The sequence below is a fragment of the Aquarana catesbeiana genome, linkage group LG05, assembly GCF_042186555.1.
Source record: "Aquarana catesbeiana isolate 2022-GZ linkage group LG05, ASM4218655v1, whole genome shotgun sequence".
Classification (NCBI taxonomy): domain Eukaryota; kingdom Metazoa; phylum Chordata; class Amphibia; order Anura; family Ranidae; genus Aquarana; species Aquarana catesbeiana.
In genome coordinates, this window is record NC_133328.1 from 301957914 (window position 1) to 301970601 (window position 12688).

A 12688-nucleotide genomic window follows, 5' to 3' on the forward strand; every position below is an offset into this window, starting at 1 on the left:
AAGCTGAAGTTAGAAGCTGATTGGGTATCATGCACAGCTGCACCAGATTTTTCACTCTCCGGTTTTAGTAAATCAACCCCAATATTTCAAACTGTTCATCATTAGTCAACAAATTTTGTTTTCTGTGCTTGCTAGGTTTCTCCTAAGCTCCGTATCTATTATTTTCCCTACTGCTGTTAAGTTGTCTCTAGTAGTTAGTGTTAGTAGTAACAGTGTATTGAGTTATGAATATTTATCTGCCTTGGCCAATCACTGAGGGGTTTATTTCCTGGCTCCAATTATTTTACTGGGTAGAGGTGGAATAGGAAAGGACATTCAAACATACTTAGAATAAAATGTATCTAAACTCCCAAACAAAAGAAAAAAAAATATTGCAGCCTACCAATACTTGGATGTGGTGGCTACTTTGGGTTTTCTGTTTGGGGGGCCTTTTTTTTCCATTTTCACCTGGTGATGATGCCAGTAACACACATCCTGTGCTAAGCTATATACTGTAGATAGTGTATACTGTATGTGTTGCCTCCAGTAGGCTTCTCACGCACACTTGCTGAGGAGCTTCAGGTTTGATGACTGAAATTGGGATGACATAAGATATAGTCATTAAAAACTGTCCAGAATGTAAAAATAAATATATATGGAATGAGGACCTGCTTTTGAAATACAGTATATGATGCATTTGCTACAACTTAGTACAATTTAGTACTTTTTTTAATTTCAGGATATGCATTTGTTTATAAAATGTTATTTTGTTTTATAGAACCCAGGCTATGCAGGTCGTCAAGAACTTCCTGAGAATTTGAAAGTTCAGTTCCGCACAGTGGCTATGATGGTACCAGATCGAGCTATCATTATGAGGGTAAAGCTAGCCAGTGCTGGTTTCCGAGACAACCTAATCCTAAGTCGTAAATTTTACACCCTGTACAAGCTGTGTGAGGAACAGTTATCAAAACAGGTGGGTGAAACATGCAGAAATCTAATAAAAGATGATACCAACCTAAAGGAAACCTACTGAGAAAGAAACATGAAGATTGCCATGTATCTCATTCTTGTAATTGTGTTGCTTGGCTGTCATGCTGAAAGTGTTTTAACACTTTCACCTGGAGCAAGCATGCAAATAGGAACATCTAAATGTTCCAGTTCAGCGACTCAGAAAGTGTTGATCCCACAATAACAACCAGACAAATAGTATTTGTTAGAGGAGATCACCATGGGGTTGCATATACTTTTCTTGTGATAGGGTTTCTTTGGAATAATGAATGGTGCTTGACAAGTCACAAAACAATGTATGTATACAAAAGTTCTGTTGTAGTTGTTAATCACATAACCCTGGTCAAAACATGTTTTGCATGGACCTCTCTCTTTTCCCCTTTGGGGAGATTTCCCTTCAGTCTTAGTTCTGGTGACACCATTATTCCTTGACATACCAAGTATAGCCAAAATTAGAAGTAAGACCCCTTTCACACTGAGGCAGTTTTCAGGCACTTTAGCGCTAGAAATAGCGCCTGTAAATCGCCTGAAAACTGCCTCCCATTCTCTGCAATGGGTGCTTTCACACCTGGGTGTTGCCTTTGAGGGACGTTCGGAAAAGTCCTGCAAGCAGCATCTTTGGGGCAGGTTGGGAGCGCTGTATACAGCGCTCCCAAAATGCCCCTGCCCATTGCAAAGAATGAAAAGCAATTCAGAAGTGCCGCAACACCAGAGTTTTTAAACCCTTCTTTGGGGTTAAAAGCGCCCCACTAGCGGCTGATAAAGCGGTAAACAGCAGTAAACAGCCGCTAAAATGAGCGGCACTTTACCACCAACGCGGCCCCAGTGTGAAAGGGGTCTAAGGGTAAACTGCTCCAGCAAAAACACAGAGAGAAATAAACACCAGACAGATTCTAACCCTTCCTGGCACTAAAAGTATTTTTTGTTGCAAATTGTATCTGAATGGATCCTAATCCATCTTAATCTGCTGTCAGGAGGCTTGGAAATAAATTTGCAGTTCCCCATGTAGAGATTCTCTCACTCATCCCTGTTCTATAAAAAACAAAAAAAAAGTTTAGGCTGCATATTAACTACAGTATAATACATTTGTAAGGAAATTGCAAACTATCAGTTATTCAGAGCTAACTTAACTTTGGTAATATGTGGGTTTACCTAAAATATAATGAACTAAAACTGTTGCTCATTGAAAGTTTTGCATTTAGAATTTATTGTACTTGGTGTACGTGTTAGTTTTTAATTCTTGCTTGCCTACATTTTGCCAACAACAAAGGTGCATGTGCAATGCTGTGACAAGTATAATCACAAATATTTGTAAATTGTTAGTTCTCCATGTACTCATCGAATATTGGAAATTCTTGCATAAATAAGAAAATAAATTCCTATTATTGTCCAGGAGAGCAGGTCTTGTTAGTAACTCTGAATATAAAAGGTGCACATGTTCAAGGTACATTTTGGGTAAATTTAACTTAGTACATATATTATATACATTATTGCTTATTTTTATTTTCAGGTTCATTATGACTTTGGATTGCGGAATATCCTCTCTGTCCTTAGAACTCTGGGAGCAGTGAAAAGATCCAATCCTGAAGAGCCAGAGAAGACAGTAGTAATGAGAGTTCTACGTGACATGAACCTGTCAAAGCTTGTATGTTCCACTGGTTTTCTTGTAGATATTTATATAAATGGTGAATCAGCCAAATGACATGGTGGTGGCATAACGGGTGACATAACTATTTTAGATACGATCCTGCATGTTAATATTTCAGATTTTCTCCATTTGACATATGTCAGCTTGCAAGTTACATAAGAAAATAACTTTGAGAACATACAGAATATGCACTTGAAGCAAAAGACAAAAAATAATGTCACCATTACAATTTATATTTCTAACAGATGCATAAGATACTGATTATATGATTGTTTATAGTGAAACCTTTAGCCTCAATGAAAAAAAAAAAAAGATCAGCTATAAACTACTCTAAAACATACTGTAATGCTAGGTTAATGCATTGATCCTCATTATGACATTTAGAAGTAACTATGTACAACCTCACCATGTGACTATAGACCATACAGTAAAAATATAATTAACTGTCCTCCCGCTGTCACCTATGCCTAAGGCAATATTCATCTCTAGGATTTTACATCCATGAGCATCAACTTAATAACCTGAAACAGTTATCTTACATTGTTTTTGTTCCTGTACAGTCCGTTTATGCTGAAATCACTTCAGTGTAATTGTTGCTATACAGTCTTTATAATGTTTATTTATCTGGCAATTATTTGGCAATTATCTCACTTAACTCAATGGCCATTGTTGTTATGGCTTTACCATTTTAAAAGAAAATTAAACTACAGTACATGTTGCATGTAACAGAGAGTGGATGTTATGCACGTTTTAACAAGTAACGGTGCCCACTTTACTGTTCCCTGTATCGGAAGGGCTTTTAATTTTGCTTTTGCCATTTAAGTTGGATATTTAGTTGTATTTTAGCTACATTGTCCATCAATAGCTAGGACAAAAAGATAAATTGCATAATATTTTTTCTGGCCACTGATAGCTCATGGGATTTTTACCATCTACAGGCATGATTCATACATGCCACAGGCTTTAGGGTATAGTCTGGCATGAGTACAGAGATTGTAGCATTTAACCCTTTCATGACTAAGCCTATTTTTGAAATTTGGTGTTTACAAGTTAAAATCCGTATTTTTTGCTAGAAAATTAATTAGAGTACCCAAACATTATATATATATTTTTTAGCAGAGAATCTAGAGAATAAAATGGCGATTGTTGCAATATTTTTTATCACACGGTATTTGTGCAGCGGTGTTTTAAACACAAATTTTTGGAAAAGGGACACTTTCATGAATTCTAAAAAATCCAAACAGTAAAGTTACCCCAATTTTTTTGTATAATGTGAAAGATGATGTTACGCCGAGTAAATAGATACCAAACATGTCACCCTTTATAATTGCACGCACTCGTGGAATGGCGACAAACTACGGAACCTATGAATTTCCATAGGCGACGCTTTCAAATTTTTTTACGGTTACCAGGTTTGAGTTACAGAGGAGGTCTAGGGCTAGAATTATTGCTCTTGCTCTGATGATCGCGGCGATACCTCACATGTGTGATTTGAACACCGTTTACATATGCGTGCGTGACTTCTATATGTGTTTTCTTCGCTGCGCGAGCTCGCGGGGACAGGGGCACTTTAAAAAATATTTTATTTTTTTTTTATTTTTTTCATTTTTTTTTTACTTTATAAATTGTGTTTTAAAAAAAATTTTTTTTTTTTTTACTTTTATTGCTGTCACAAGGAATGTAAACATCCCTTGTGACAGTAATAGGTGGTGACAGGTACTCTTTATGGAGGGATGGGGTATCTAAAAGACCCCCCATCCCTCCTTTACACTTCAAAGTATTCAGATTGCCGAAAACGGCGATTCTGAATACTGTGTACTTTTTTAAATTCGGCGCCATTGGCAGCCGAGTAAACGGGAAGTGACGTCATGACAGCTTCGTTCCAGCCCGCCCCCAGCTGCCGAAGATACCCGATCGGACACCGGGCCTCCCGATCGCACGGGAGGCCCGGTAACAGCGGCGGGAGGCGGCGGGAGGGGGGGGATGTCCCCTCCCGCTCCTCCGGTATAACAGCCGAGCGGCTTTTAGCCGCATCGGTTGTTATACTCGGGTAGCCGATCGCCCGCTGGAAACAACGGTACCGGGATGATACCTGCAGCTGCAGGCATCATCCCGGTATAACCCCGGAAAGCCGAGTACGCATATCTGCGTACGGTCGGCGGGAAGGGGATAAAGGACAAAAGGTCTACCACTAAGTACACACCAGATCTTAGGCTGGCCATACAGTCAACAATTTTCTTGTACAATCTTCCTTTAGATTTACCATAGCCATATAGTATGAGGTCAAACCAAAACACTTTCAATTTGTATGCAATCAGGCAGGCCATTGCAATACATAGTTGAAGGTACATCTAAAAGAAATTGAGTAAGAAAATTGTATAATGTATGGCCAGCTTTAGAATGACACTCAAACACTGGGCTTACTCATATATTGCAGCATGGCGTTGCATGCCCCACCAGCCATAGCTACAGCTACCATTTACAGAAGTGTTTTAGATTTTTTGAGACCTTACCAATGTACTTGGCCACATTATTTTCTTATCTACAAATATTTATACTGTATATGCTAACATATTTTATTTTTGCACTGACTGTAAAGACCAAAGCCCATCTGAGATTGGTCTGGTAGAGTGTGCAGTTGCTATTGTTATCCCTACATCATGAATGGGTAGCATATTGGCCAAACCAGTCAAAATAGCTTGCCTTAAAAGACTGGTATGGTGCGTGTTTCTTTTAAATTTAGTCTTGCTTGGTCTATGCTAAGCTACATTCATTAACCCTGCAAATAAGAATTTGTTGAGCAGGCGTTCGGAATGGAAAGACTTCTTAGGCATGATGTGAGTCAATTTGTACCAGTTTGGGTTTTTCTGAACAGTTAGGCGCCTTTCGCACGGACGGCTATTCTGCCGCAGTTAAAAGCATGGTTTTTTTTCTGTGAAATTCAAGACTCCAGGCACTGCGATCAGCTGCATTTGTACAGTGCAATTAGCTGCGGTTGCGTTTAGCTGCGGTTTGCCATTTCCATAGCAACCCGACAGGGTACCGACTCGTATTGAACGGGAATCCGACTTGGATCCCCGCCAATGCCCGGCACTGTTTGGTATAAATCTGGAGGGGGAACTTCACGCCAAATTTTAAATAAAAAACCGCCATGGGTTCCCCCTCCAAGAGCATAACAGGCCCTTCGGTCTGGTATGGATTATAAGGGGAACCCCCTATGCCGAAAAAACGGCGTGTGGTCCCCCCCCAAAATCCATACCAGACCTTTATCTGAGCACGCAGCCCAGTCGGTCAGGAAAGGGGGTGGGGACCAGTGAGCGCCCCCCCTCCTGAACCGTACCAGGCCGCATGCCCTCAACATGGGGGGGTTGGTGCTTTGGGGCAAGGGGGGCGTCCTTGGGGACAAGGAAAGCACCTTGTCCCCATGTTGATGAGGACAGGGGCCTCTTCCCGACAACCCTGGCCGTTGGTTGTTGGGGTCTGCGGGCGGGGGGGCTTATCGTAATCCGGGAGCCCCCTTTAATAGGGGGGGCCCCAGATCCCGGCCCCCCACCCTATGTGAATGAGTATGGGGTACATGGTACCCCTACCCATTCACCTAGGAAAAAAGTGTCAATTAAAAAAACACAGTAGACAGGTTTTTAAAGTGATTTATTAGACAGCTCCAGGGGTCTTCTTCCGACTTCGGTGGTCTTCTTCCGACTTCGGTGGTCTTCTTCCGACTTCGGTGGTCTTCTCCCTCTCTCCGGTGTCGTTTTCATGCTCTCTGGTTCTTCTTTGGTGCCTTCTTCCTTCTGCCGGGCTCCTCCACTATCTTCTGCTCTTTTTCCGCTCTTTTGCTAGCGGAGGCATGAAGGGACTGTGACGGCATAAGGGGCGGGGTCACCGGGTGAATCTCAGGAAGAGAAGAGGAAAGAAGGCCTCTCGGGAGACCAGGCTCCTCGGCTAGCAAAAGAGCGACAAAAGAGCAGAAGATAGCGGAGGAGCCCGGCAGAAGGAAGAAGGAACCGGAGAAGAACCAGAGAGCGCAGAGATGACACCGGAGAAAGGGAGAAGACCACCGAAGTCGGAAGAAGACCCCCGGAGCTGCCTAATAAATCACTTTAAAAACCTGTCTACTGTGTTTTTATTTAATTGACACTTTTTCCTAGGTGAATGGTTAGGGGTACCATGTACCCCATACTCATTCACATAGGGTGGAGGGCCGGGGTCTGGGGGCCCCCCTATTAAAGAGGGCTCCCGGATTCCGATAAGCCCCCTGCCCGCAGACCCCGACAACCAACGGCCAAGGTTGTCGGGAAGAGGCCCTTGTCCTCATCAACATGGGGACGAGGTGCTTTGGGGTGGGGGGCCCCCTTGCCCCAAAGCACCAACCCCCCCATGTTGAGGGCATGCGGCCTGGTACGGTTCCAGAGGGGGGGGCACTCACCCGTCCCAACCCCCTTTCCTGATCGACCAGGTTGCGTGCTAGGATAAGGGTCTGGTATGGATTTTGGGGGGACCCCACGCCGTTTTTTCGGCGTAGGGGGTTCCCCTTAAAATCCATACCAGACTGAAGGGCCTGCTATGCTCTTGGAGGGGGAACCCATGCCGGTTTTTTATTTAAAATTTGGCGTGGAGTTCCCCCTCAAGATTCATACCAAACAGTGCCGGGCATTGGCGGGGATCCAAGTCGGATGCCCATGCTTGTCGCTCATTGGGAAAGGAAAAAAACATTTTTCCTTTCCCGATGAGCAGCTCGGCACTGTTATCCGCAGCTGACACAGTGCACTGCCATTACCTGCGGTTATGTGCGGATATCTGCGCTAAATCGCTCCTGGACGCAGTCAATTCTATTTTTTCTATCCTGCACGGAACTAACTAAACTAAACTAAACATGCAACCAAATCGCAGCTAAACGCAGTGTGTGAATGGGGCCATAGGAAAGCATTGTGTGCTTTTAGATGCGGTAGAAAACTAGAAAATCCACAGCTAAAAGCACCATTCTATCCGTCCGTGTGAAAGGGGCCTTAGATTATATAAAATGTGAATCCTGACAACGGATGCATATAGATAATGTACAATACTATGCTCCAAAGCTTCTGTATGATATAGGCCTGACCTCTATAGCTACTTTTTGGTGTTATGCCCCGTACACACGGTCGGACTTTGTTCGGACATTCCGACAACTAAATCCTAGGATTTTTTCCGACGGATGTTGGCTCAAACTTGTCTTGCATACACACGGTCACACAAAGTTGTCGGAAAATCCGATCGTTCTAAACGCGGTGACGTAAAACACGTACGTTGGGACTATAAACGGGGCAGTGGCCAATAGCTTTCATCTCTTTATTTATTCTGAGCATGCGTGGCACTTTGTCCGTCAGATTTGTTTACACACGATCGGAATTTCCGACAACGGATTTTGTTGTCGGAAAATTTTATATCCTGCTCTCCAACTTTGTGTGTCGGAAAATCCGATGGAAAATGTGTGATGAAGCCTACACACGGTCGGAATTTCCGACAACAAGGTCCTATCTCACATTTTCCGTCGGAAAATCCGACCGTGTGTACGGGGCATAAGTGTTATAAAAGGAAAGGAACCATAGTGAATGCAAATATAGAAAGCACAAAAGCTTTGAAAAAATCTTCATACTTTAAGATGACACAGCAGTGCTTCTTGTACTGATCTGGCTTCAGTAAGGTGACAAAAATAAAATGTCAAAATATTTTAATTGTGGTTTATAAAGCAAAAATATTAAAAAGGCCTATCCCTAGATAACTTTGTGGCATATAATTGTTTTTTTTTTCGTTTTTTTTTTTTAAGTCGTTTAAAATCACTGACACTTTTGTTTTGTTCAAATTATCGTGTTTATGATAGTGCCATTTCACAGAACATGTTCACAGTAAATAATTTTAAAAGATTCTGAAAATAGCAGGAAAATTTACATACATTAGAACCATTGCACACAGTAATACAATAAAATGTTGCTGTGCTCTTAGGTGGATGAAGACGAGCCATTGTTTATGAGTCTGATAAATGATTTGTTCCCTGGAATAACTCTGGATAAAGCTGGTTATCCAGAGCTGGAAGCAGCCATACAGAAACAGACAGAAGAAGCTGGCCTTATCCATCATCCTCCTTGGATTCTGAAACTTATCCAGCTGTATGAGACACAGCTAGTGAGACATGGTAAGCATGCAAATCTGGCACTGAGCAGGATGAACATAACAGCTGAAAACACCTGCATGTCTTATCTAAATCACATTTATGTTTTTATTATGGCAATATGATGCAAAATATGTATACCATGTATTTAATCTATATTAAAGCTGAACTCCAGGAAAACAGCTGAATCCATAGTTGAAATACAAATAAAGGAGTTGTTTTACCAGCCAAAAGGGTTGGCATTTCTGTCCAGTCAAATCTGATACAGTGTGGGAAAAAAGTATTCGATTCTCTGATGATTTTGTACGTTTGCCCACTGACAAAGAAATGATCAGTCCATAATTTTGTTGGTAGGTTTATTTTAACAGTGAGAGACAGAATAACAACAAAAATATTCAGAAATATTTGCATTTTAATGAGTGAAATAAGTATTTGATCCCCTATCAATCAGAAAGATTTCTGGCTCTCAGGTGTCTTCTATACAGGTAATGAGCTGAGATTAGGAGCACTCTCTTAAAGGGAGTGCTCCTAATCTCAGCTTGTTACCTGTATAAAAGACACCAGTCCACAGCAATCAATCAATCAATCAGATGCCAATCTCTCAACTATGGCCAAGACAAAACAGCTCTCCAAGGATGTCAGGTACAAGATTGTAGACCTACACAAGGCTGGAATGGGCTACAAGACCATCGCCAAGCAGCTTGGTGAGAGGGTGACAACAGTTGGTGCAATTATTTTCAAATGGAAGAAACACAAAATAACTATCAATCTCCCTCGGTCTGGGGCTTCATGCAAGATCTCAGCTCGTGGAGTTTCAATGATCAGGAGAACGGTGAGGAATCAGCCCAGAACTACATGGGAGAATCTTGTCAATGACCTCAATGCAGCCAGCTGGGACCATAGTCACCAAGAAAATAATTGGTAACTACACCGCGAAGGACTGAAATCATGCAGCGCCCGCAAAGTCCCCTGCTCAAGAAAGCACATGTACAGGCCTGTGAACAAAACAAAATACTGGTCCTCCCTAAATCTAAGCGCTCATGAATTAAGTGAGATGAATCACAGGTAGGTGGACTATAATACACCTCCCTCACAAACAAAACCAATCAAGGTTGTAGCTGCTACCGTTCACCTGTCAAACTGACAATATGGGTACATATAACAAACAAAATAAGGCAGCGCTACATGAAGATACCATAACATCAATGCATGTGTCAATGCAGGAAATGAAAATGGTATTAAAGTGACAGTTGGTGATAAATTCCTCAGTTCATATATAGTGAAAAAAATCCCGTCTGGAAAAAAGTCCCATTCACTTATGTTCAAGGATATTCTACCACCATCACCTCCACTCGTGAGAAAAATCGGGGGACAAATCACCCCTATAGGAAATATGCTTATCAGACTGAGCTGGAAAATAGGCATCAATGGTCACAGTGTCAGTTAATGAATGGGTATTTTCCATCCCATACTGCGGCTCAGAAGTTTGATCTTTACACTGATACTCTCATGCAAAAGCAGAAAGAAATATCCATAGCATAATTCCGTTTAAAATGCTTTAATCACAACTTCCCAACCCCCTCCTAAGTATTGCACTTACAATGTAAACATAAAACCGAGCAATAAATCACATTGACATCATCCACATCTGTGCGGGATCAGATACCAAGCTCCTACCTCGCTCTGCAATGCTCACTAGAGATCGCCCGTCCCGATCAGCGTGATGATGTCACTATTGGCAGTCGCTTGGCCCACCCGCAGATGATGTCGAAACGCGTCCGAGTTGGGTAAAGCGACTGCCAATGGTGACGTCATCACGCTGATTGGGACAGGACGGGCGCTTGCTAGTGAACATTGCAGAGCGAGGTAGGAGACCTAACAGCTTTACTGTCAAGAACTGTTAATATCTTGAGAGTGGATAGATTTTATCTTTCATCAATAGCTAAAGAATATTTCTGCTGTTAGCAAGTAAAATGATTTGTGTTGTAAACAAATACGTATAAGGAAACTGGTAGTGTATTATAGAAATACATTACTTTTTAAAATGCTATTCAAGAGGACAAAAATGTTTGTTCACACCTGCTTAACAATCAAGCTGGTTTTGAATGAAAATGTCTTATTTCCACAGTACAATATAATTTATTATGGGTCATCTTTCTAAAATAATACAGATTACTAAATTTATAGTGGGAAGGCTAAAAAAAAAAAAAAAAAAAAAATTAATTTAACGTTTTTTTAATCTATCGTTTCAACTTAGTTATGTCTACAATATAATTATGTTTATCTGAGGTTACCCTGTGATATAAGTACAACCTTGAATTTTGTTTTTAAGGAATGATGACACTTGGACCTAGTGGTGCCGGCAAAACCAAATGTATCAATGTCCTCATGAAAGCAATGACAGATTGTGGAGCTCCTCACAAAGAGATGAGAATGAACCCTAAAGCTATCACTGCCTCCCAAATGTTTGGCACCCTTGATGTGGCCACAAATGACTGGACTGATGGCATATTTTCAACTTTGTGGAGAAAAACCTTAAAAGCAAAAAAGGTAGGTATCAGAAGCTCATTTTATTGTTTTCTTTTTTTTGGAGCACTGCCTGTATTTTTGTGTTATTACCCAGTCCCTTGTTATATCTCGCCTTGAGTATTGCAACTCCCTTCTCATTGGCCTGCTTCTCCATAGGCTATCCCCTCTTCAGTCTATCATGAATGCTGCTGCCAGACTTATACACCTTACCAACCGCTCAGTGTCTGCCAACCCTCTCCTCCAATCCCTACACTAGATAAAACGTATGTCAAAGGCGCTTAGAATGTCAGGACCCAGCAGTTAGTGTCTTTGTTGGATGGATGAAGTGGTCTTCAAACACTTAGGGCTGCACTCAAAGAGGGAAGCAATCTCTAATAGAAAACAGATAAAAGAAAAAAAGAAAAAAGAAAAAAAAGCGCTTCTAAGTGCAGAATTAAAACTTTTAATATCCCCAAACAAGATTAAAAACACTTACAGAATCAAGCATAAGAAGAGGCATAACATGGATGTATGAAACAGGTGATCCGGCATCAGGAGGTCCCAGTGTATCACAGATTTCCAGGGATAACGATATGCAGCAGCAGAAGGTCTCAGGATAACCAGCAGGTGAACACCCCAGGCTCTGGGAACACTGGTGAAGCAATCGCGTTGTCTGAGTCAGCATGGAGCATGAATCCCGGAAATGACGTCACAGGGAGGGGACCACAACCAGCATGGACCGCAAACAGGAAATATGTCATCAAAATGGGACACGTTTCGGAACTACTGATTGGTTCCTTCTTCAAGCCAATGACAACAGGTTTGTAGAAGCTGAGCTTCTTATAGTCTATGGGCGGAGCTGTGGGTGGGGCTATGGGTGGTGATAAGGGAAAAAAAACAATGCTGCAGCATCCCAGGAAGTAGTGTGATCCATGGCCATAGAACTGCACAGTAAACATAAAGACAGAGCGGGATGCAGCCCGCACACGAAAAATGGCAAGACAAATACAGCAAGTATATATAAAAGGAAAGGAACTTGAAATCAATGAAAAAATATGTATAAAACGGAACAAAACGGTCAAACCGTACATTGCTCCTTAGTAGCAGATGCCACTAAAAATGAATCGTTTAAAAAATGATCACTGGATCGATATATGGGGACAACAAGCAGAATAGAGTAAATAGGTATACATGCGTGTTGCGCACACAAGAAACAACCACAGACGCAAAAAAAATGCATAGATGCAAAAAAACGCATAGATGCAAGAAAAGAAAAAATGCATAGATTCAAAAACAAAACAAAAAACGCATAGATGCAAAAAACGCATGGATGCAAGGAAAAAAATTTTTTTAAAAAGTCCATTGGATGAATCATTATGCGCACACGCATATACACA

General features: G+C 41.5%; 1 protein-coding gene across 1 annotated transcript in view; it reads left to right on the forward strand.

The window, feature by feature from the left end:
• Positions 1-12688, forward strand: part of LOC141144794 (dynein axonemal heavy chain 5-like) — a 454887-nt gene that overhangs the window by 181661 nt on the left and 260538 nt on the right. The window contains exons 44-47 of the mRNA XM_073630823.1: positions 758-952; positions 2498-2632; positions 8618-8807; positions 11116-11333. Coding sequence (XP_073486924.1) covers positions 758-952; positions 2498-2632; positions 8618-8807; positions 11116-11333 — 738 coding nt within the window. The remainder of the gene's footprint in view (positions 1-757; positions 953-2497; positions 2633-8617; positions 8808-11115; positions 11334-12688) is intronic.